The sequence below is a fragment of the Eurosta solidaginis genome, chromosome 1 (genome assembly GCF_040869045.1).
Source record: "Eurosta solidaginis isolate ZX-2024a chromosome 1, ASM4086904v1, whole genome shotgun sequence".
In the NCBI taxonomy this organism is placed as follows: Eukaryota; Metazoa; Arthropoda; class Insecta; order Diptera; family Tephritidae; genus Eurosta; species Eurosta solidaginis.
This window is the reverse complement of record NC_090319.1, coordinates 94,924,111-94,948,679: the sequence shown is the minus strand read 5'-3', so window position 1 is coordinate 94,948,679 and position 24,569 is coordinate 94,924,111. Positions and strand designations below refer to the sequence as shown.

Below are 24,569 nucleotides of genomic sequence, written 5' to 3'. Positions count from 1 at the left end.
GAAAGAGCTAATATTACCTTATAACTCTTCTTATGTTTATTGTTATGTTAGCCGATCCAACACCGGCTGCGCCATGCACAGTAATTCTGCGTAGAACGCCTTTCTGCATAGGCGGCTTTCGGCCGCGCCTATGAAAAATAACCCTGGGCTACGCCATGCCAAGTCTGTGTGTGTGGTATAACCGTGGCTACCACCACGGTGATGTCCTTCTGCGTAGTACACCCTTCTGCAGAAGAGAAGAGAACAGAAAAGAAAAGAACAGAAAGGAAGAGAAGTTCATTTTTAGTGACATTTCATTGGTCAATACAGTGAGTGAATCAATTAATTGCAAGCAGTTTTACGCATACAACTGAATCTGATAATAAACCCGAGCAATGTCAACATCCCAAATAATATTAGACTACAAATTATTCAAAGAGTTTCACAAAAACTAAATACATTGATAGTGTATGTTTGTTTGCATTTATGTGGACGTGCCCCTACCTTATAATGTTCTACCAAGATAAAAAAACATTGTTGCGGAGCTGGGAAGACTATTCGCCACCTTCATATTGTAACGAATTTACTTGCAAATCTTATTTGCAACCCTCTGCTAAGTTCGAATCACTAAACTGTTGAATAAATAACTCCAATATGTAATAATTCAAAATGGTCTTTATTAAATGAAACTGTACTATTGCCCGCCAGATTGCGTGCTTAATCAATAACTGCTTGATAGCTCGAATCAAACTGAATTCCAGCGCCTCTACATTTGCTGCCTTTTATACTCTCTGATTTCAACGTTGCATCTTCTAGGCGCTTCCATTTCCACAATCTTCTAGTCCATCAGCTCTCAAACTTTTCAGCTGTAACTACAATTGCACGTTTTCATAGCTTCTCATTGCATACTTTCAGGAGTATCTCAGATATATGCATGTGTTTGTGCATTGACTCTCCGCTGCTCGTATACGTACATGGTACATATGTGTAGACGCAATTATTGTTTCGTTTATGTAGATACATAATGATTGAATTATTGATGTGAATTCATGTCACTGCTTAGCATCGGCTTAGAGATAGCAGCACCCCTTAGTTTTGCTAATATTCGTAACACTGCCTTCCACCTAATTCTGATCGTCCCGATCAGACAAATCTCTCGATCTAAACGCTGCTAGCCTCTCCAAATGAACCACTTTCATTTTGGTTCGTGGTTTGGTAATGGTTTGTATGCGGTACACTACATCGTTGATCCGTTTTACAACTTTGTATGGGCCTTCCCAGTTACACTGCAGTTTCGGGGACAAACCTTTTTTTCGTTGTGGGTTGTATAGCAGCACCAAATCTCCTTCCTGAAACCCTTCCGAATTAATTGCTTTATCGTACCTCGCTTTCATCTTGTACCAGATCGTGTATCTCTCTCAGCTCTTCTTCCAAGACACCAGTGGATTCCTTGACATTCTTCTCCGCATCGGCATCTATTCCATACTTCAAATCAGCTGGCAGTCGAAGGTCATTGGAAAAAATTACCTTTGTGGGAGTTTGGCCCGTTGTGTCGTGTACTGCCGATCGGTAGGCCATCAAGAATAATGATATGTGTGTATCCCAGTCTTTATGTACTTGTCTACTACTTTCCTTAAATCCTCTTCCAATGTTCAATTAACACGTTCCACCATACCATCGGACTGAGGATGCAATGCAGTTGTCCGTGTTTTTCAAATGCCCAACTTCTTGCACATTTCTTGGAACACAGCTGATTAAAAATTCCTGCCTTGGTCAGAATGTAACTCCAGGCCATTTACTGAAATAATCCATAACAATCAGTACGTATTTGTTTCCGCGGTTGCTAGTAGGAAATGGACCTGCGACATCCATGGCGATCCTTTCAAATGGTGCACCTGAAATATACTGCTTCATCTGGCCATGACTTCGGGTTTTGGGCCCTTTCGCTCTGTTGCAAACCTCGCAGTTGGCAATCCACTCGGTGACCGACTGACGGCAACCAACCCAATAGAATCTCCGCTTAATTTTCTCGAGCGTCTTCGTGATTCCAAGATGACCTCCACTTGGACCATTGTGCAGCTCGCTGAGCACGTCAGGAATCCTCTTTCTGGGAACAACTATCAGTTTCTTCTTGCATTGACCATCCTCACTCTCCCATACTCGATGCAAGCAACCGGATATCAATTCTAAACTGTTCCAATGTGCCAAATATGTCTTCGCAATGGGACTCTCTGCTGACATCTCTTCTCTGCTTTGTCTTTCGTTTCGTTCGAGCCCTTGCATAACATGTGACAGATCTGTATCTTCTAGCTGACACTTTCTTAGTTGTTCCTTGTCCCATTCATCCGTACACGTTATAGTCATTAGCCGGACATCTATAATGTCTTCTTTAGCCTCGGCCTTTGAACAGGGCTTGCATTCCAAACTACATGGTCTTCGTGACATTGCATCGGCATTTCCATGGGTACTATCTTTTCGATGCTCAATGGAAAAGTCATAGCTCTGTAGTCGCTCGATCCACCGTGCCAATTGTCCTTCCGGTTTACGGAACTGCAGAAGGCATTTCAACGCTGCGTGATCTGTCCTGACACGGAATCGCTGGCCGTAGAGGTATTTGTGAAAATGTTTAATGCAGTCTACCAATGCCAACAGCTCTCTCCGCGTAACACAGTAGTCCCTCTCTGGTTTTCCAATCGAACGGCTCTAATATGCAACTACCTTCTCCTGTCCATCGACCAGTTGTGATAAAACGCCTCCTATAGCATATCCACTCGCATCTGTATCTAGAATAAATGTTGCTCCTGGAATCGGATATGCTAACATTGGGGCAGTGCACAAACGCTCCTTCAATGTTTGGAAAGCCACTTCTTGCTCCTTCTTCGATTCAAAAGCTTTGTTTTTTCTTGTAAGCTCATGGAGGCTATGGAAAAATTTGGTACAAATCGGCGGTAATATGTGCACAGCCCAAGGAAACTTCTCAATTCATGTAGATTCTATGGTCTTGGCCAATACTTTACAGCCTCTACTTTTTCGTTCGCAGTGCAGATGCCCTCTGTTGTTACCTTGTGACCCAAATAATTGACTTCCTTTTTAAACAGCGCACACTTTTAGGGACTTAACTTCAGACCAGCGCCAGCTATTCTCTGGAAAACTTCCTACAGGTTCTTAAGATGTTCATCAAAGTTCTTGCCCAATACGAAGATGTCGTCCAGGTACACCAAGCATGTTTTCCAATGTATTCCTTTCAGTACCTGGTCCATGAGTCTCTCAAAAGTAGCTGGTGCATTACAAAGTCCAAAAGGCATCACCGTAAATTGCCACAGACCATCACCGACACTGAAGGCTGTTTTCTCTTTATCTTCCTCCTTCACCTCAACCTGCCAATAGCCGCTTTTCAAGTCCAGTGTGGAAAACCATTTCGTACCAGATAGCGAGTCCAGAGTGTCGTCAATTCTAGGCAATGGGTAGCTATCCTTTTTCGTAACGTCATTCAACTTCCGGTAGTCCACGCAAAACCTCATTTTTCCATCCTTCTTCTTTACAAGTACTACCAGTGAGCTCCATGGACTAGATGATAGTTCTTTGACGCCGCTGTCGCTCATTTCTTATATGATTTGACTCAAAACTCTTCGCCAGTGGAACACTACGTGGAGCTTGACGGATCGGCCTCGCATCTGACGTGTCAATTTAATTTTTCACAACATTGGTGCGGCCTGGTTTGGAACCATCCTGGTCAAATATGTTCGCGTACTTTAGGAGCAGTTGTTTTGCCTTACTCTGATAGGCTTCCTCTAGCCCCTGCATCCATGCCGTGATGTTATTTGAAAGATCAGTATTACTAGATGAAACGTGTTCCTGGAGCTGTTCACAGTTAATAACTACTTCGGCCTCTTGGCATCTTCCCAAAATAGCTTCTTTGGTCAAATTGAATGGTGACTTGAACTCATTGAGTACTCTTACCAGAATACGTCCAGCTTGTTTTGTCATAGCCAGGGTTTTTCCTACAAGTATGTTCAGTGCTGATTTATGTGCTGCTTCGACAACCCACAATTTGTTTGTCCCACAATCTCCATCAACATTTGCCCAGATGACTGCTTCTGATTTTGGTGGTATTTGCTGACTCTCTTCCACCAGCACTCGTTTACTGCTGTAGCCTCTCTCGTAGCCGAAATTAAGTGGCACATCCATGTTCTTATATCGCATCGTCTTGCTTTGCATATCGATCTTGATGCCTTGGTTGATTAAGAAGTCCACTCCAATTATGATTTCATCAACAATACCTGCCACTATAAAATTGTGTAGTACCGTGACGTTCCCAATTGCTACTTCACATTCTACTTCTCCAATTACCTGGGTGTCCTCTCCCGTGGCTGTACGTAATATTGCTCCAAGCAATGGTCTTATCTTCTTGTTGACTAAATCTGATCGAATGATGGAATGGGATGCACCCGTATCTACAGTCAGTAAACGTTCCTTTCCATCCACATGTCCTCCGACAGTAAGATTGCTTGACCTTCTTCCAATTTGCGAGATAGAGATTATGGGGCATTCAATTGAGGGAGCCAGCTGTCGCCCCTTGCGGCTGACTCGCTTTAGTTTAACGATTGATTGGTCTTGCAGATTTGCTCATCTCCTTCAGCTCTGCGTTTACGACCACCGCCATTGTTGGAACTGTTAGGGTTGGTGTTGCAATAACGCGCAATGTACCCTTGCTTTCCACACTTAAACCATTTGACTGCATCATTATTTTTCTGCTGTGTACCCTTCAATGCTTCCAAAATTGCGTCTACCCAGTCTGGCCATTCCACTTCTACGCGATGAGCTTTGTGCGCTGGCTTACTCAAAAGTGAGGCTGTTTCCTGAGTCAGTGCATGCGATACCGTTTCAGAAAATTTTAGTTTTGGATTCGCATATGTAGCTCGCTTCGTTTTCACATCTCGTATGCCATTTATAAAGCTCTGAATCTTTACCCTTTTAGTGTATTCCACGGGTGCGTCGGAATTCGCCAAATGTGCAAGCCTTTCGACATCTGACGCAAACTCCTGCAAAGTCTCATTAGCTTTTCCCTTCAAAAAACGCGAGTACTCCTTAAATAATGTAAGGAATACTCCTTTAGGAGTATAGGAGTGTTCCAAAACTAATCTGTATTCATACAAAAAATGTGCTCCAGTTAACATTGCGATGTCCTAGGAGAGGAGTAGGTGATCCCACTCTCGCTTTGTTTGTGAGTATCCCATAGAGTACATACGTGAGAGTACTTTCCAAAGTACTGTCACGGTTGTACTCCATGGAGCACCCACAGAGGATCATATGCGAAAGTCCTAAAGAGGAATTGTGTCGGAAAGAATTATCGGAGTGAGTTTAATTTAAAATGAAAGTAAATGAAGAGGGGCAATACAACTTTTATATTTTTTACTACCAATATTCTTATGTTATTTAGCATTTGCGTGAACCCTACAAAAATCGTTGGATCATGTGGTCCACTGGAGTACTTACCATTGTACTCCACTGTAATGCAGCAATGGACCAACTCATATTTATACACGAACATATTGTAAGCCGATCATTGCTCGTTTTTAACGATTGTAATCACTACACGATGTTTATTGGATTGTGGGTACTCCATGGATTACTCTGATGTAACGCGGAGCTGGAGTATATGGTCCCGTCCTAGGACATCGCAATGTTAATTGGACCATATTTTTTGTATGAATTATGGTTAATTTTGGAGCACTCTGTTGGTCCATAGCGAGTACTCCATACATGCATGCATGGAGTACTCGCGATTTTTGCAGGGAATAAAGAAACTAATATTTCTCTATACTATAGTATGTATACATAAAAGCAATGCGCGGTTGCATTTTATCAGAGTTGCCATAGTAAAATTTTATTATCAGTTATTTGTATGCAATATTTTACTTTTGGCAACTCTGTTCGATCGTCATCGTGTCGTGATCACGGTCGTTAAAAAACGAGCAATGATCGGCTGATGGTGGTCCGCCAACGCATTGCAAAGGAGTATTGGTAGAGTACTCCAACATGAAGAAAATGGAACACGTAATCCAACAATTTTTGCAGGGTTATTTTTCATAAGCGCGGCCGAAGGCCGCCTATGCAGAAAGGTGTTCTACGCAGAATTACTGTGCATGGCGCAGCCGGTGTTGGATCGGCTAACACAACAATAAACATAAGAAGAGTTATAAGGTAATATTAGGTCGTTCACGAATGCAGAAAAGAGCTTTTTAAAATTTTTGGTAAATAAAGACTAGAAAAGCTAAAGATATATATACATCAGATGAAAGGTATATTTAAAAGTTATCTTTCGATTTTTTAATTTTTGAAATCCATCCACTAGTTTCGGATATATTTTGACTTGAAAAATTCATAATTTGGCCTTTTGACATGGAATTACCCCAAACCTTTCATTTGCACCAAAAAAGAAATATACCGTTGGAACCAGCATAAAAATCTATAAAGTCCGATTTTTTTTTTTTTTACAAATGTATATATTCTGCACTTGTTCCAATTAAATACATTAATTTCAAATTACCCTGCAAAAATTGTTGGATTACGTGTTCCATTTTCTTCATGTTGGAGTACTCTAACAATACTCCTTTGCAATGCGTTTGCGGACCACCATCAGCCGATCATTGCTCGTTTTTTAACGCCCGTGATCACGACACGACGACGATCCAACAGAGTTGCCAAACGTAAAATATTGCATACAAATAACTGATAATAAAATTTTACTATGGCAACTCTGATAAAATGCAACCGCGCACTGGTTTTATGTTTACATACTATAGTATAGAGAAATATTAGTTTCTTTATTCACGCAAATGCTAAATAACATAAGAATATTCGTAGTAAAAAATATGAAAGTTGTATTCATAGTGTACAAGTACAAGTGTGTTGACTTATCTGTCAAGCATTCTGACAGGCACTCGCTGGATTCGGAATGACAGCGAATTCAAAATGGATACCATTACCGAATGCTCCGAATGATTGAAAAATTGATAAAGTCGAGACGATTGGTAGACAAAAATGTTGTCGTTGAGACCAAAAATGCGACTCTAGACCTGAGATTTCCATCAGGTGAGCGAGGCTGTTTGTAGTTTTGACGTTTATCGCTTAGTGAACACACTTGGTATAGGTACACTATGGTTGTATTACTTTCATTTTAAATTAAATTCACTCCGATAATTCTTTCCGACACATTCCTCTTTAGTACTTTGGCATATGATCCTCCGTGGGTGCTCCATGGAGTACTACAGTGAAAGTGCTCTCACGTATGTACTCTATGGATACTCACAAACAAAGGGAGAGTGGGATCACCTACTCCTCTCCTAGGACATCGCAATGTTAATTGGAGCACATTTTTTGTATGAATACAGATTAGTTTTGGAACACTCCTATACTCCCAAAGGAGTATTCCTTACATTATTTATGGAGTACTCGCGTTTTTTGAAGGGTAGCTTGCCGTATGTGACGCCATATTGAACATCCTGAAAAATTGCGAAAAAGCCGCCATCTCGAACATTCTGTCAGGCAGTTGACGGATAAGATATCACAATTGTTTTTTTTGGTCCACAAATCTTGGAACCGCCGCGTGGACTCATTACTTAGCAAAACATAATAGTGATAACATCGAGTTAACTAGGTGCCACGTGAACTCACCACAACCCTGCAAAAATCGCGGTTACTCCATGCATGTATGTATATGGACCAACCAAGTACTCCAAAATTAACCACAATTCATACACAAAATATGGTCCAATTAACATTGCGATGTCCTATGACTGGAGCATATACTCCTGCTCCGCATTACATCAGAGTAATCCATGGAGTACCCACAGTCCAATAAACATCGTGTAGTGATTACAATCGTTAAAAACGAGCAATGATTGGCTTACAAATGTGTTCGTGTAGAAACACGAGTTGGTCCATTGCTGTATTACAGAGGAGTATAATCGCAAGTACTCCAGTGGACCACATGATCCAACGATTTGTGATGTGAACTTGCTCAAATCAGTCCAAATTAGAAAGTAAACTATCGATTAATCATCAAGTTCGATGAGTAGTGATTAGGTGTTGTGAGTCCAATTTCCCATCACTCTTTATTGTTACCAAAAGTTTGTAGTAAACAAATTTGTATTATTCAACGGAATTCTTAATCAAATAACAGATGTCATGTCAGATGAAGAGGATGATTACATGTCGGACAAATATCTATCTGGGTAAGTAGTTGGAACGTTTTTCAATAAATCGTTTTAATATTATGTTGTCAGAGATGTTCGCCCGAGCCTAATACAACAAACAAATAAAAAGCGACAGCTGGCTATGGAGGAACGCAAGAAGGAACAAACGAAGCGCCAAAAGCAGGAGAGTTTAGCACGCAGTGGGAAAATAGACCAGAAAGCATTACAAGAATCATTAAACCGCCCAATTGAGCATCAAAATAAAGGTTTTCAAATGCTTGCCAGAATGGGATACAAACCCGGACAAGCGCTGGGTAGGGAAACTACATGTACTGAAGTAGAAAAACGATTAACCGAGCCGATTGGCATTAACATCAAGACAGATCGCGGTGGTTTAGGCCGTGAAACAGCATTACGGGATTTAAAAGAACGACAAAGGCAAATACACGAACAACAGCTACGGAAAAAGCTTACTGGTGGTGATGTTGTGACCGTAGAAGAATTCCGCAAGCGTACTCAGCAAAGAGCTGATGAACGTTTTGCAGTGGCAGCTCTAAAGTTAGTAAATATATTGGATAATGTTTATGATATCTTGACACTTACTATTTATTAATCTATGTACATATATACAGACGCTGTCAGCTATCCTGTGAAACATTAGACACAGAGCATGGTCTCCAAGAACCGGATTTGAAATGGTTTTGGCCTGAACGCCTTGAAATTTCCAACGAAGCAGATGATGAAACAGTAAATGATACCCCGCAAGTCAATGTAGAACCGAATGATACATCTCAGGAGGAAGACTACACAACCGCAGAAAAACTTGAAATGCTGACAAGTTATTTGCGTACCTCTTACAGATTTTGCTACTGGTGTGGTATACGTTATAAAGACGATGACGATTTTAGCGCAAATTGTCCAGGAGATACACGCGATGATCATTAAATAAGAATGCTTCATTTGCGGTCATAGATTTTACTTACATTAAAAAGAAAGTAAAAATATCTATTACGTTTACGTAAATTGTCAAGTATGTTCAATTAATTATTACCTATAAATATTTGTTTACATCAATTTTGATCACCATAATCTTATTAATTTGAAAAATTTAATACATTTCGCCTATTTACTGAAATTAGTATGGATGTAAACAAGTTTAACGATTGCAAGCCGTCGAGCTTCACTAAACTCGTCCATCTAGCTTATGTATCAAATCCTGAGCCTTTTCAATAACGCTAAAAATAAACGGGCGCTCCATTGGATCCATACGCAGCATATATTTGATCAAGTCATGCATATCTTCTGAATATATAGAACTATCTGGAATGTTGATATTACCACTTAGTACCGCCAAAGCTACACTATCTCCCTTTTCATACACCGAATCGAACGGACAGTGAAAAAAACACATTGCATAGAGAACACAACCGAGACTCTGTAAGAGATATTAATAACACATTTTTTAAATTTGTATTTCAATGTCTATCGATATTAACAAACCCAAATATCTGTGCGTTCATCTATAGTAGAATATGATTTCACCGAGAATAGCTCTGGTGCACGATACACTATCGAACTACGTTCCTCTGCCTCATCCTGTAGACGCTGTGCTTCATTTTGACCACAAATTTGTAAACGGGCCTCTGTCATGGATCCCAAGTCAACAATTATTGGCTCGAACGTATCGGACAAACAAATGTTTGCAGTCTTCAGGTCACGATGTGCTAACGGCACTGGTTTTGTTTCATGTATGGCTTGCAAACCATTGCAAATACCTATGAACACTTGTAGAATTTGTGCTTCAGACATATGATCCCCTTTGCGTGCGCGCATCTGCAGATGATCGGCTAATGAACCATTCTTATAGTATGGCAGTACAATGTATAAGTTGCTCGTTGTATTGATGACAATATCCGCTGATCCTTTCAGCTCATAATCTATAACTTTAATAACATTCTCAGAATCGATCCGCCGACAATTTTCAATTTCACGTAAAGCAATATTTTGGTCATCGATGCTGTGGCAGGTGATGCGTTTCACTGCATATAGCTTATGAGTGACGGAGTTTTCCGCTAAATCGATCAAACTGAAGCCACTACCGAAAGAAGGTATGTTCAATGTTGGATTTATTGATAGGAAAAGGTTGTGAACTTACCCCTGCGCTAACCGATCACGTATAATGTATTTAGTACCTTTGATGTGTACTGTCTCTTTTGCGCAGAAGAGACATCCGCTTTTTACTAATAAAGTCCATCCTAAGCTATTCATGGTTTTGTTGGAAGGTAGAGTGGGTATTTTACTGATGTTATGTTGTTATTTGGACTTCAATAAATATGTTCAATAATTTCACTATCTACTTAAAAAAATAAACATTAATATTTTAAAGAAAAACAAAAGTTATTGGAAACACTGCGGATGAACAAAAATCTAGGTGGAAACAAAAACAAATATTCGAGTGATACAATCATATGGCATTGGCAAATTTGAGCTGTCATCAAGTAACACAGAGGTCACAGAACAAATTAAAACTGAAAAGACAGCTGTTCTTCATATAGATGAGATTATGAGTAGATTGCACGTACTTATGAAGAACAGTAGATAAAGCGACACTGGCGTGATGGGATTCATAGCCATAGTGTACAAGTACAAGTGTGTTGACTTATCTGTCAAGCATTCTGACAGGCACTCGCTGGATTCGGAATGACAGCGAATTCAAAATGGTTACCATTACCGAGTGCGCCGAATGATTGAAAAATTGAAAAAGTCGATACGATTGGTAGTCAAAAATGTTGTCGTTGAGACCAAAAATGCGACTCTATACCTGAGATTTCCATCAGGTGAGCGAGGCTGTTTGTAGTTTTGACGTTTATCGCTTAGTGAACACACTTGTATAGGTACACTATGACGACGGGTTCTATAAACTATTCCCAACTCAACAGTGTGCCCCCTAGCATATCTATTTTTTTCGGTATACGGGTTGAAACATTTTGCCTTTTTCATCTCTTTGAAAAATCAGCTGATAACATGATCCAACCATATAATTGAGTCATGCTATGAATGCGCCTTTAGAAACCGTGGGCACAATATTTGAAATATAAAACATATGTCATCCTGTGTCTCAAACCGCTATTTTTGTGACTGCAGTTTTGCAAAACTTATAGCATATGTGTATATTTCAATAATTTTATACACATTATTGATTAAAGATCATTATGGATACGAATTCTGCCAATTGCACTCGGTTACTTGAAGAATGTTGTGACGATTTATTTGCCATACATTTGGATCCACCAGACAAGCGTGATAAATGTGACAAGTGCAAGTGAGTTCCAATTTGCAGTAGTTCATGCATACATGAATAATCTCGTAATATCATTTTGCAGACGACCAGCTGTAGTTTGTTGGTGTCCATCTTTGCCCAACCCGCCAATTGACATAAAATCTTCGATTGTAATATTGCAACATCCTGCTGAAGAAAAGCGTTCCTTACGTACAGCACTTATGCTACAACTTGGCCTAACACCAGGCAAATGTGTTGTATACAAAGGCAAACGGTTTCCATCGACGAAAAATCAAGCAGAACTTGAACCCATATTAAAATCACCAAACGCATTATTGTTGTATCCCAGTACAGATTCTGTGCCTATAGAAAATGTAAAATCTAAAATAGCACAAAACGAAATAAACTCGGTGGAAAAAAGTGCCTTCATTTTAGTACTCATCGATGGTACTTGGCCACAAGCGAAAGGTATTTATGCAAGTAGTCCTATACTACATCGCATGCGACAAGTCAAACTTGTTGCAACAGGCAGTAGTGATTATATCATACGCACACAACCCACCGAAGGCTGTTTGAGTACGCTGGAAACAGGGGCACAAGCTTTATCCGTATTGGAAGAACGGCCAGAGCTGCGTTCGGTTTTAGTTCGTCCGTTGCATACTTTGTGTAAATATCAGTTAGACAATGGCGCTGTAGAGCATCAATCAAAGGAATTTCTTATTAAAAATCAACTATATCCAAAACAAATTGGTAAGCGTCTATACCGTTTACTTAATTATAGTACAATATGTCGACCTGAGACGCTGGAAAATAATATGATGAATGGAATTGATACAAATTTAAAACAACAACAGCAGCAACAGGACACGTGATAGTTGCTACATTTTTTGTAATGCTTGGCATTTTTCACCAAAATGTCTGTCGGCGGTTGTATGTATGCTGATAAAACAAAACTTTGCATTTATCTACATTCATTGGTTTTGCTAGATTGTTTTTAGTAGTTTAATTTTTCGTAGTTTATAAAATGCATAAGACAATTTTGCTCCTAATTAAATGTAAAATTATTATAAATCTTGTAAAATTATATACGAAATTGTTTATACAAAGTAGCGTAATTATTAGGAACTCAATCCTGCCTACTATATCGTTAACTATGCTGGATTAACTATGTTTGATTATGCACATTATATAAAGTACGTGTCATTAAACACTTGGCGATGGCATAAGTGCGTACACAAGCATTAATTTCATTTTCTGCAAATTTTTTAATTATGTACATTATTAAAAAGATATGTTAATTTTGCAATGCTGTCTTACTTTCTTCTCGCTCGCAAGCATCGATTGAATCATACATTATCGGCCACATAACTGACATTACGAGATCTTTGTTTAACTTCCAATTTTCTATTAAGCCTGATTTTTCAAAGTAACAACGTATGTAACACTAGGAAATACAAAATATGTACATGTAGTATATAAGTTCTTTCTAAGTTAATAATTATTTGATGGTGCTCTTACCATGCCCGTTTTATCGGTTGTATCGGGTAATTCGCCAGTGGTATTGAATTGTATAATATAATCTATAAGAGCATGATGATATATAAATTTTCATTAATAAAATTAAATTACATCCTGATCATCTTTGACAAATCAAAAGTTTACCAATTGGTATAGAAAAGCTGGAATTACAAATATTCATTATTTCCTCAACATTTACGCTGCTATTATTGTTCTCCTGTAACACAATTGGTTGTCCATTCTCATTTGTTGAGGTTTTGCTGTTAGCAATTTGATCACTTCGCCTTACATAAATATCACCATTATCCCTAGGGCGTTGCGCTGCTATCTTACTACAATTAATTATTACTACTAGAACTATAAATTTTATGCATACACTACTGCAACACATATTTGCACTAAAAAACTACACTGAAGTATTGTTAAAACTCGGAAGTTAAAAAAGAGAGAAACGGCCATACGAAATAATTCAGCCCCCTTTTATAACAATTCGCAAAATAGGAACTATTCAAACCAAATTTCAAATAATTGTTGCGGAACTGCACTCATCCAATTATATTCTGGGGCATAACAAAAGTTCGATTTATTATACAACGTATATTTTTTTCCTGGATATTGGGTCGAACCAATTTTGTGAAGAGGTCGAGCCATACATTTGGTCTCCTTTCTTTCGTCATTTGAATTGTACGCATTTCTAGCTAATATAGGTTTTATAAGAGGTATTATAGGGAGCAAAAGGGCGAACTTCGAAAACATTAAAAGCGATAAATTATATAAACCCCAACGGGTCAGGGGGTTAGAATATACCCGCGGTAGGTATGCCTGTCGTAAGAGGCGACTAAAATACCAGATTCAAGGGGTTGTGTAGCGCAACCTTTTCAGGTTGCCAGCGCAATATATAGCTTCTCCAAACCCAATTGTCAACCTCACCTATCCGCGGCGAATCCTGTATCACTAACAAACGAGGCTCTGGCGACCCTAAGCTCCTCATGGAACTTGGGGTTGGGATGACCTGAAAGTTTAATGTGGCCACATAAATCGTTCCCGAGATGGTCGAGCTAGCATCTTAATGGTGCTGTGTTACCGGAGCGTACCGGATCTGTATCCGGCAAAGGACCATCACATCGACAGCACTCCCAAAAGCTAGTCGTCAAAATTAAGGGAAATACATGAATCGCATACCCGATCCAGCTAATTACAAAGTGGTTATGAGGCAAGCGCAACTCTGAGCCACAGAGAGGGAAAGAGATTTCGCGCCCAAGTACCACCATTCACGGATGTGAGATAGTGCGTTTTTGAAATAAATTCAGAAACAGGGGGTGTTTTTAAAAACCATTATGAAGTTTGGTGCTTTCGAACAGGTAGCCAAGATAAGGTGATATTCCACTCTGCAGTCGATATAAACTCTTAGTATATTTAAGAGGGAAAACTACTGAAAGCTACATATGCAACAAGGAGTAACAAAGGAAATCTAATTATGAGCTGTGCTACACTAAGGAATAAAAACTTTCCGACCCAGAAAGTATTCCTTTTGACTACTAGGAATACAAGCACACAAGGTGTTGAGTTTGTAAATATGAAAGAAATTCAGACTTGGCAATTAAAGTTTATTTTGCCTTGCCCATTCACATACAAAAATTCGCACAGCAATGTTGTAAACATTCTCTCTATACAACAAAAATACTTGCTAACATATTTTGTGTCGTATTCATCTGTGAAAAATTTTAGAAAAGTTACCAACGAGTGGGAAAAATAATTTCACTTGCAAAGTTTGAAAGTACCCAAAGCAAATGTCACATTCTTCTTCTTATGCTTTGCTTGCACCAAGAGTTGGAAGTTGGCTACTTTTTTATGTCAAATGGCGCCAGTGTCGCTTAATCTGCCGTTCTCCTTAATATATGTGCAATATACTTATAATGCATAAGATTGAGTAAAACGCATTTATATGAAAAACTGCTTATGTGACGGAGCTCTTATTGGCATTCATGAGATTTCTTTCAACGCATCTATGTATATGAAAAACTTCATTGTGTCTCAGCCATAAAGGAGTACTGGAACGGTATTTTACCACCGATATCGTGTCCCATGCCATTAAGGGCCAGTTAATGGTGACTTACCCTGCAAAAATCGCGAGTACTCCATGCATGCATGTCCTAAGACTGGACCATAAACTCCAGCTCCGTATAACATCAGAGTAATCCATGGAGTACCCTCAGTCCAATAAACATCGTGTGTGATTACAATCGTTTAAAGCGAGCAATGATTGGCTTATAATATATTCGTGCAGAAACATGAGTTGGTCCATTGCCTAGTATGGCACCATTAATCAATTACATTGATTTCCATAAGGTTGGTTCGATCAGCTGTTTTATCTGGTTATAGGTCGCCACTAATTCGCCCTTTAACTGGCCCTTGAGTTGGAGAATTTATTAACTTTTTGTAGATTTTATTTATTGTTTTGAATTCGTTTTGACTTAGAGACTTATTTTTATGGTATATGTTTGTAATTTTTTGCGTTTTTTTAATTTTTATGAAGTTTTCACGATTTTTAGGTTAAGGCACCCATAACTGATGCCAATTTGATATGGAAGTTAAAGGACTATAGTCCTTGTTTTATAAAAAAATTTATTTGTTGGGCCAACTCGCCCAACCAACAACACTAAACAACACAAGTTCAAATAGTATTTTACAAGTATATTTTAATTCAATTAATTCACAATTATAACTAAGTTTAATTTACTGTTAACTCTAATCCGTCCCGAACTCGACTGCCGGCTCTGCCGCAACTGCTCCCATATATAGCCAATCAACAAGCCGCGACGCGCCTCTTGCGTAACTTGTTGACAGCCCGCTGTGTGAGAATGTTGAAGTAAGTTTCTTCCCACAGGTGCTGTATGTGTGCATTTCACAATCATGTGTAATAGAATTTAGCTGACTGTGCGTCTGGAGTAGTTCCGTAGCATGAGTGTTAATTGCCGTCACTAACCGTGGCCTTGAATTAAGGTGTTAGGTTGCCATGCGCGGCCGTATGTAGTGAGAACCATAATTTGCAGGTGTTAGTTGCCGTCACTAACCATGGCCTTGAATTAAGGTGTTGGGTTGCCATGCGCAGTCGTATGTTGTGGGAAATATAATTTGCTGACTCGGCGCGCGTGTACTGGCCATACGTGGGACTGTTGCGATAAGGGCAACTGGCGCGTGTTAACTTGGATAAGTAAAATATGGTTATGACTATAGGGCGAATTAAACTTCCTTAACCCTGACGCCGTAATCTTAGTCACACCCATATCCATAACCATCTCCAATGTGATCGATTAATGGGCCTTAACCTAAAAAAAACTTCATAAAAATGAAGAACACGGAAAAAATTACAAACATATTCCACAAAAAATAAATCTCTTAGTCATAACGTATCCAAAACAATGAATAGGGGGACTCATGTAACCGTATAAATGCCTTATAAAGTGTGTAAACGTATAAATTTATCTAGTGCGTAAACGAGCTGTCAAATTTTGTATGAAAAATCATTTACACAATTTGTATAAATTTACACGCACATTTCATTGTGTAAACGCGGTAAACTCAAAGGAATGCAACCTTGCAGACATTACAGCAGGCATTTTCATCAGAAATCTCCAACATCAGCAAGTAAATGCGTTTTAGTTTTGATTTCTTACTTAATCTTGGCATTTTTTAATTTGCATAACAATCAAAAAAATTTTGTTCAGCAATAATACAGCTGATAAACAATCAAGTTTATCAAGAGTATTACTAGGTGCGTTCATATAACCGCGTGTGTAAATGGATATAATTTTACACCTTATAAGTTTATATGCTTTCATGAGTCCCCCTAATAAAACCTACAAAAAGTTATTAAATTCACCAACTCAAACATTTTTAGGTTATGGATATGGCGAGAAACCAAAACCAATTGGTTGGCTATGGTATGGTTATGGCGTTAGCGCAATGGTATGGCACCATTAATCGATTACATTTATTTCCATAAGGTGGGTTCGATCAGCTGTTTTATCTGGTTACGGTTTTATGTTTATAAGTCACCATTTATGGCGTTATGACTATGTCAACTTTTAAGCTAAGGACACCACTGTAAAAATCGCGAGTACTCCGCACATGCATGTATGGAGTACTCGTTAGGGGCCAAGCGAGTGCTCCAAACTTAACCACAATTCATACAAAAAATATGGTCCAATTAACATTGCGATGTCCTAGGATTGGACCATATTCTCCAGCTCAGCATTACATCAGAGTAATCCATGGAGTACCCAGTATGACACAATTAACATTGCGATGTCATAGGACTGGACCATATACTCCAGCTCAGCATTACATCAGAGTAATCCATGGAGTACTACAGTATGACACAAGTGGACCACATGATCCAACGATTTTTGCAGGGACATTAAGGTGCATTACACTACGCGGCAAAGTATTATTTGCATGTATTCTTATGGAGCAGTTGATATCTCGGGAGCAAAACTACTCTGCAAAAATCGTTGGATCATGTGGTCCATTGGAGTACTTACCATTATACTCCACTGTAATGCAGCAATGGACCAACACATGTTTCTACACGAACATATTCTAAGCCGATCATTGCTCGTTTTTAACGATTGTAATCACTACACGATGTTTATTGGACTGTGGGTACTCCATGGATTACTCTGATGTAATGCGGAGCTAGAGTATATGATCCAGTCCTAGGACATCGCAATGTTAATTGGACCATATTTTTTGTATGTATTATGGTTAATTTTGGAGAACTCGCTTGGTTCATAGCGAGTACTCCGTACATGCATGCATGGAGTACTCGCGATTTATGCAGGGTTTTCGCCGCGGCCATGAGCGGCAATGTTGATCAACCCTGCAACCCCTCTATGCATGCATGTATGGAATACGAGTGCTCCAAAATTAACCACAATTCATACAAAAAATATGGTCCAATTAACATTGCGATGTCCTAGGACTGGACCATATACTCCAGCTCAGCATTATATCCGAGTAACCCAAGGAGTACTCCAGTATGACACAAGTGGACCACATGAGCCAACGATTTTTGCAGGGCAATAGGCAAACAATGAAGCGCCGCTACATGTCGCGCTGCTTAATTTGTCCTTAGCTTAATTCACAGGCTCACTTTTGGTGCTTACGTTGCCTAGAGTGCTGGAATTAGGGTGCTTGAGTCCGTCGTGCGATCATTGTAGATATATAGTAAAATACCTAAAACAATTAAGAGTAGGGCACATTCGCGTGGAGCACCCATCACATATCGATTTCTTTTTAACCCTATACACCTAACCTTCGTCGAATCGTCGAAGAGAAGATAGAAATATCGTTGTAACTTTTTAAAATTCAGGATGATCGCCATACCTTTACTTGTCAACTCAGTATTCATTGAGCTCTCTTGAGAAGCGGAGTTGTAAAGCGCGTAGTTTGGTAGTTTTTTGAGATTCCGAGATTCGAAATGCAATATTGCAATTTGTGGTGAACACAAAATCGACTTTTGCACACAATGTGCTTCAAAAAATTTGCAATGAAATTTTTTTCATATTAAAAATAGAATATAGTTAAATATCGCCAAAGAAGAAGATGCTGTTTTTGTTGCGTTTGTTTTTTTTTAGATTTTATAAGTATGTTATCTCACAGTGATCTCAAAAGAGAGCGTTTTATAAAAACATAGATTATAAAAAAATATACTAACAAAAAATTTAATTTATTGTGTGTTTTACTTAAAATATACTGGGTTAATATAACTGTGTGTTAAAACTTTCAGAAATATATATTTTCAACCGATTTTATATATCGCGAATAATAGCTCGTTGATATGACGAATGGTTATGTTTAAAAGGGCATCTTAGAAGGTTATGTGTATAGGGTTAAATAAAGTGAAACATTTTCTTAATTATTTAATTTTATTTTATTCAATCTATAATCATTATTTATTATATTCATTTTGTGCACTCATATAAACAGTTAGGTATATGCTTTATAATATACACATGCACATAAACATTTGTTAAAACAACAATTAAGTACACGCACCTTTTGTGCAATTTCGCTCTATAAAATGAGATATTCATGAGTGTTGCGGAACCCAAGTGCTGTCGGAACTGCATTTGCAGATGCTAGGGGGTTTAAACATTTTTGTTTTGATCTTCATTTAAGTATAGATTAATAAAAATAAATTATAAAATCGCTATTTTTTGTACTGATCGCATATATATTTATTAGTTTCAAATAAGATCCGGACAGCGATTGAGTTCCATGACATCCCTGTATATTTTACAGCAGCACACTGTCATTTATTGGGGAAATATTGAAGCAAATTACTTCTGATAAGGGGCCCAATTTAATGTTATTACATTCATATATGGAAAGAATTAATAACTTGATATAAGTATGATCATTAAAATTGTTTTTTTAATACCTAAAAAGAGGAATTAAAAACTTGAAATAAAACTTGATAAAATTTTAATAATAACTGTTTTAATTTTTTCAAATTCATAACCTTTATGCCTCTGCATTTGATATTTACTTAATTCAATATTTTTTAATTAATTTTTTCAAATATTTCTACATAGTTTCATAATTTTTTAAAACTATAAAGAAACGTGTATACGTTTTTTGTTTACTTTTTAAAGAAAAAGAATAATAGTAAATAATAACACATTTCAAAGAAAAACTAATTGTTAAAGCTAAATATTTATGTATAGATTATCAAATGGAGTAGCAAAATGTGTTTTTACTTAAAGAAAAAGGTAATTGCAGGGTTGCTTTTGAAATATTCAGGCCATCGTAAAAAATATGGATAAAAATTAAAATTTGTTAAACCAGAGACAGAAAGTACAAAGGAACTTATACAACCAGTTGATTTATTGGAAAGAAAGTTTGAAAGTAAAAGTTTCTCAGTTTCAAGCAAACCCCTACTATTATTAATCAACCCTAGAGAAAACAGGGGCCTATCTGCTAACTGTGAGTTTTAAAGTATACACAAGAAATTGTGTAAACTTTGAAATTCTGATTCTGTAAAGCAAAACTGTGAACAAAAAAACTCACTGATAAAAACTTCGTGAGTTTTCTTGACAGCCAGTGTACACTATTGTAACATTCAAAACTCATACGCACTGTTGCAGGATTACTTTTTTGTTTTCATGGCGTTTGATGAATATTTTCCCACTGACATAAGACTTTTATATTCAGCGCTCATTCAGCTAAACAATGTCCACAATAATTTACAGAATCACATGAAAATTTAAAGTGTAAATTGTGTGTGCAAATGAGTTTTCAATGAGTGTACATTTTTCGGTTTTTCACAGTTAGGGAATTGACCCCCGGAACGTTAGTATCATTGTGAATTCATACAAGTAAAAAATAGTTTTATTCCGTCTAAGGCGAATCCATACCTGGTGTTGGCAAAGCGAATTCAATCAATTCGCCGTGCAGAAGAATGTCAAGTCAAAAGAAAATTTTCATTGATTTCGATTAACTGACATATTGTTGTACAAGGCTTTGTATGGACAATTTTCAAGAAGAAGCAATCAGCTGTTGGGATAACACCACCTCTACTGAATTCGCCTTGATTCCGTCATTGCCATACCTACCTGTCAAATAATAGCTGACAGGGAGAATGGCTGTCGCGAATGTCCAGAGAATGGAAGAAAGGTTTGTTTTTTGCTCGCCGTTATTAAATTGAAATGCCATGAACGGTCCATTTGTGTTTCAAATCAGCTTTTCTTTTAACTTTGCATACAAAAAATCAGACTACATATTCATTTTAATTTCTAAAATCTAGTTATTAGATAAAATATTAGCAGCCGGTTAAGTAAACATTTTAAAATTTGTAAATAATGCAATGCACACGTCGTTAACAAAAATGATTGAAAAACACTATTGGCAAATGACTTAAGTAATCGAACAGCGATTGAATAGGTGATCGCGGCTGTTTACTATTGTGAACGTTTTTTCCAAACTTTTGCCACTTGTATGAATTAACAATGGTTAGTATCGTACCGTCGTTACCACGAAAGTTGGTTCTATCAAAAAGGATATTACCTCGCCTCTTTTTCTTTACACCCTTTATAGACTACGTCATAGACGACGAGAGCATTAGATGAACTGCCCAATGAAGTTCTCAACAGAGGGAATTCTTAGGGCGCTGTGCACATGGCTGGTATAAAAGGAGCTTTAATGAGAACCTACACCAGTTTTTTGCATAGGAGGTGAACTTGAAATCCCTTGGTGTTTTTAATCTACGCGCTGAACTAGACAGTTGCCAGCTAAAGAAAGGAAGAAGCAACTTTCCCACAAAAAGTTCCGATTCTCACATTTGAGAATACATATAGAGCATAAAGTTTTTAAACTGATATGAGCAGAATTTTGTTTGTTTGCTTAATCTCAGTTGGGCTGTAATGTAGGTAGCTCCTAAATGAGTTAAGAAAAGGTTTCGTGCAGATAGTTTTTTACATTCTTCTGGCTAAGCTTATTAGGCCTTGTTCGAAAATCGACCTGAATTTTCTAAAACTATAGGATGTTACTTAAATATGTATGTATGTACGAGGATAAGGTTCAGATTATTTAAGAAGTCGGCAACGTTGAGACGCAGAAAAGAGTGATCAAGTTTTGAGGTTAGGTCGAAAATTGAAAGAAACGAAGTGGAAAAAGTCAAACGTGTTTTTTGGAATGTGGAATATTTGGAATTAGCTAGGTATTAGGATTTTTCGTAATACTTATTTAAAAAATGTTTTAACATTAAATAATTAATTTAAATTTTGAAATAACTAATTTTTCTTTACTTAATTTTTTTGTTGAATTTTTTAATAATTTTGTATTTTTTTTTAATGTTTTTTTGTTTAAATTACTCTATGCAGCGTCCACGTTGCGTCTAGCCGTCAAGCTTTGGCACCCCAAGCACGCTTAATCATATACGCTCCCTTTTCGGCGATCATCACAGCTGGCGCATGCGTATTACCCGACGTTACTTGTGGCATAATTGACGTATCCATAACACGTAAGCCGCGTACGCCATGCACTCTCAACTCATGATCCACCACCGCCAATGGATCGTTTGCTGGTCCCATTTTACATGAACCTGCTTGATGATTCTCCGGACCAGTATCACGGCGTACTGCACATTCCCAATAAGCATCAGTGCCAAAAGTTATCGACTCACAGCCTTTTGTCGGTGTTCTATCCACCCGCATGCCATATTGTTTGAGTGGCGTAGTCTGCGATAATTGAATAGCAATTTTAATACCTTCAATTAATGTTTTCACATCACGTTCGTCAGTCAAATAATTGCCGACAATGCGAGGTGGCGCTAATGGATCTGCGGAGGCGAGTGTTATAGAACCACGCGATTTGGGATGTAAGACAGCGGGGAAAATTTGTATATTACGCATATTGTTCGATAGTAGTTCGCCCACTTGCCCAGTACGTGAACAACTGGCTGTATAACCCGAGAAATATAGCTGCAAATCCGGCACATTGGGCACATCTGCATAGCGCGTATGCACTTTACCTGTAACATCTGAGATACCAGTGCCTGACATTAGACCATCACGGAAGAGTAGGTACTCCATGGCGGTGGCCCAATTCAATGGTGCAGTGTCTGTATCATCGATGAAGAAGTTGGTGAAGAAAGCGACGTGATTGTGTAAATTCTTGCCGACACCAGGCAAATCATGTATGGGACGTACATTGACCTGCGTTAGGGATAAGGGTTAATTTTTCATTATACAGTTTTTTTTTATATAAAACCTATACTGTACCTTCGTTAGCTCATCAGCTGGTCCGATACCGCTGAGCAAAAGTATTTGTGGCGAATTTACAGCGCCACCGCTAACGATTACTTCCTTCTTGGCAAATATTTTACGTGTGCTACCGTATTGATCGATTACTTCCACACCAACTACAGTTTTGCTGTCAGGTTTGAAGAGAACCTTGGAGGCGGTTGTATTTAGTAAAATATGCAGGTTGTTGCGAAAACGCGCTGGACGCAAGAATGAGCGTGCGGAACTTGATCGTATGCCATTGCGTGCTGTCATTTGAGCGATCATAAAACCGGTAGAATTGCTGCCATTTAAATCTTGCACTGCGAAGCCTGAAATGAGGAGAGGGAAGTTTTATAGAAGCAGATTTACAGCAAACATCTATTTTATGTCTTTTCAGCATGTGATAAGCATGTGATGAACAAGTATGTGATGTTTGACTAAAATCTGATGTGATGTCAGGTCACATATAGTATTTTGTGTTGTAATGAAATATGTATGTAACACTGACCGTTTTTTACTGGCTGTTACATATATTAATAAAAAACATATAAGCACAACGCTGCACTTGAATATATGATATGGCCGATATGTAAATTAAGTTGACTTAGAATATGAATGTAAATACATGTGACAGACTTCAATTTACAAATTATGCTTTTGAATAAAAATTGAGCTACGAAAACTGTCAGCAGGCCTGACAAAAAATTTGCGAGATGCCAGTCTTCGTATTACTGGAGCCAGATGTGATGTGATATCGCATTGAGATAACATGATGCCATATCAATTGATGAAAACCTGTCGCTATGAGGGCAATAGCAATTAAACCATAAAATAACTGAGTAACCAGAGCGAATTTTAACTTAAGAAATACCCCACCCACTATAATTTAGATTCAAATAATATTTTTAACAGTTGGTTTACTCTGGCCTTATACTAAAAATAAGCAATGTAAAAAGTCTTTGAAGTAACTACTAGTATGAACGACGTGATATGATATCGTAACACTTTCAAAATAAAACAATGAAGAAATCTGATGCAAATTTATTCGACTTAAAATTGTTCGGCCAAATCTTCCAAGTCAATGAGAGCCTCGCTGCAATCGGCATTAAGGTTTCATTCTTTGATATATTGTTTTTTTTTTATTATAGGATTACCGCCCTCGACATAATACTAATTTCCTTGCTTGAAGAATTCAGTGCCCGAATGAACAAGAAAGAAGTCTGTTTTGCATTCATGGGGTAAACAGAAAGCAATTGATTAACTATTCCGCGGCTATGGTAACCTCTAGTACCAGGTTTCAGTTTAGCCAAGCTATATGGCTGCCTCACGATCACAAAACGCGAAACGAAGTTGATAATCGCTTGATATATATGCAGGAATAGCGTCCTGGATTTGCAAGTTTTACAGGATCCAAATATTGACTAGGATCGTCAGTCTATGGCAGCCAAGATAGACAAGGATAGTGTCCTAATGGATAGTATTAAAAATATTAATGCATTCCTATATGTATTAAGCTGCCGGAGTTTTGGATCGCCAACCAGCAAGTAACTTGAAGTTCTAGTGAGGGAGCGTACTATCAACATCGACCACACCCCCCAAACTCTCGGGGAAGCGCCTTTATCGCTACTAAAATAATAAAAAGAGAGTAATATTCGAGCTAACAATGTAAGCCGGCGGTAGGAGCATATTTCCTATCCAATAAGTAACGCTGTAAGACCAGCTGGTACGATGAGGAACGTAGACATCCTCAGAGCACAGAAACTGGATGTGAACTGCACTGTGAATCAGGAACATGAGATGCTGACT

General features: G+C 38.1%; 5 protein-coding genes across 10 annotated transcripts in view; 2 read left to right on the top strand and 3 right to left on the bottom strand.

The window, feature by feature from the left end:
* Positions 1-69: 69 nt before the first annotated feature.
* On the bottom strand, positions 70-11,176 carry LOC137236501 (serine/threonine-protein kinase 16). 2 transcript variants are annotated; one of them, XR_010948452.1, is made up of 5 exons: positions 10,333-11,176; positions 9,678-10,272; positions 9,229-9,612; positions 8,781-9,155; positions 70-226 (listed from the first exon to the last, which is right to left on the bottom strand). XR_010948452.1 is itself a non-coding variant. In XM_067759179.1 (3 exons), the coding sequence occupies exons 1-3, from the start codon at positions 10,443-10,445 to the stop codon at positions 9,361-9,363; spliced, it is 960 nt and encodes a 319-aa protein (XP_067615280.1). In that variant the 5' UTR covers positions 10,446-11,176; the 3' UTR covers positions 9,186-9,360. The 2 variants fall into 2 exon arrangements, 1 of the variants encoding a protein (XP_067615280.1); XM_067759179.1 differs by lacking the exons at positions 70-226; positions 8,781-9,155 and having other exon boundaries at positions 9,186-9,612.
* Positions 7,162-9,302, top strand: LOC137236503 (G patch domain-containing protein 11). 2 transcript variants are annotated; one of them, XM_067759182.1, is made up of 4 exons: positions 7,162-7,268; positions 7,836-8,216; positions 8,268-8,735; positions 8,810-9,302. In XM_067759182.1, exons 2-4 carry the CDS (start codon positions 8,170-8,172, stop codon positions 9,120-9,122), a joined length of 828 nt encoding a protein of 275 aa, XP_067615283.1. In that variant the 5' UTR covers positions 7,162-7,268; positions 7,836-8,169; the 3' UTR covers positions 9,123-9,302. The 2 variants fall into 2 exon arrangements, with proteins under 2 accessions (XP_067615283.1, XP_067615282.1); XM_067759181.1 differs by having other exon boundaries at positions 7,164-8,216.
* Positions 11,177-11,296: 120 nt separating the features above from the next.
* On the top strand, positions 11,297-13,107 carry Dtwd2 (DTW domain containing 2). The gene is made up of 2 exons (XM_067759180.1): positions 11,297-11,499; positions 11,561-13,107. Exons 1-2 carry the CDS (start codon positions 11,390-11,392, stop codon positions 12,327-12,329), a joined length of 879 nt encoding a protein of 292 aa, XP_067615281.1. The 5' UTR covers positions 11,297-11,389; the 3' UTR covers positions 12,330-13,107.
* On the bottom strand, positions 11,307-16,209 carry Obp84a (Odorant-binding protein 84a). Of its 2 annotated transcripts, XM_067759183.1 has the most exons (6): positions 15,401-16,209; positions 15,093-15,199; positions 13,120-13,307; positions 12,976-13,037; positions 12,775-12,901; positions 11,307-12,711 (listed from the first exon to the last, which is right to left on the bottom strand). In XM_067759183.1, the coding sequence occupies exons 2-6, from the start codon at positions 15,176-15,178 to the stop codon at positions 12,623-12,625; spliced, it is 552 nt and encodes a 183-aa protein (XP_067615284.1). In that variant the 5' UTR covers positions 15,179-15,199; positions 15,401-16,209; the 3' UTR covers positions 11,307-12,622. The 2 variants fall into 2 exon arrangements, with proteins under 2 accessions (XP_067615284.1, XP_067615285.1); XM_067759184.1 differs by lacking the exons at positions 15,093-15,199; positions 15,401-16,209 and having other exon boundaries at positions 13,120-15,024.
* Positions 16,210-18,886: 2,677 nt separating this feature from the next.
* The window catches only part of Gld (Glucose dehydrogenase), a 179,136-nt gene continuing 173,453 nt past the window's right edge, over positions 18,887-24,569 (bottom strand). For all 3 annotated transcript variants that reach the window (XM_067759177.1, XM_067759176.1, XM_067759178.1), the window contains 2 exons: positions 22,761-23,092; positions 18,887-22,694 (listed from right to left, as the gene is read on the bottom strand). In XM_067759177.1, coding sequence (XP_067615278.1) covers positions 21,882-22,694; positions 22,761-23,092 — 1,145 coding nt within the window. In that variant the 3' untranslated portion in view covers positions 18,887-21,881. The remainder of the gene's footprint in view (positions 22,695-22,760; positions 23,093-24,569) is intronic.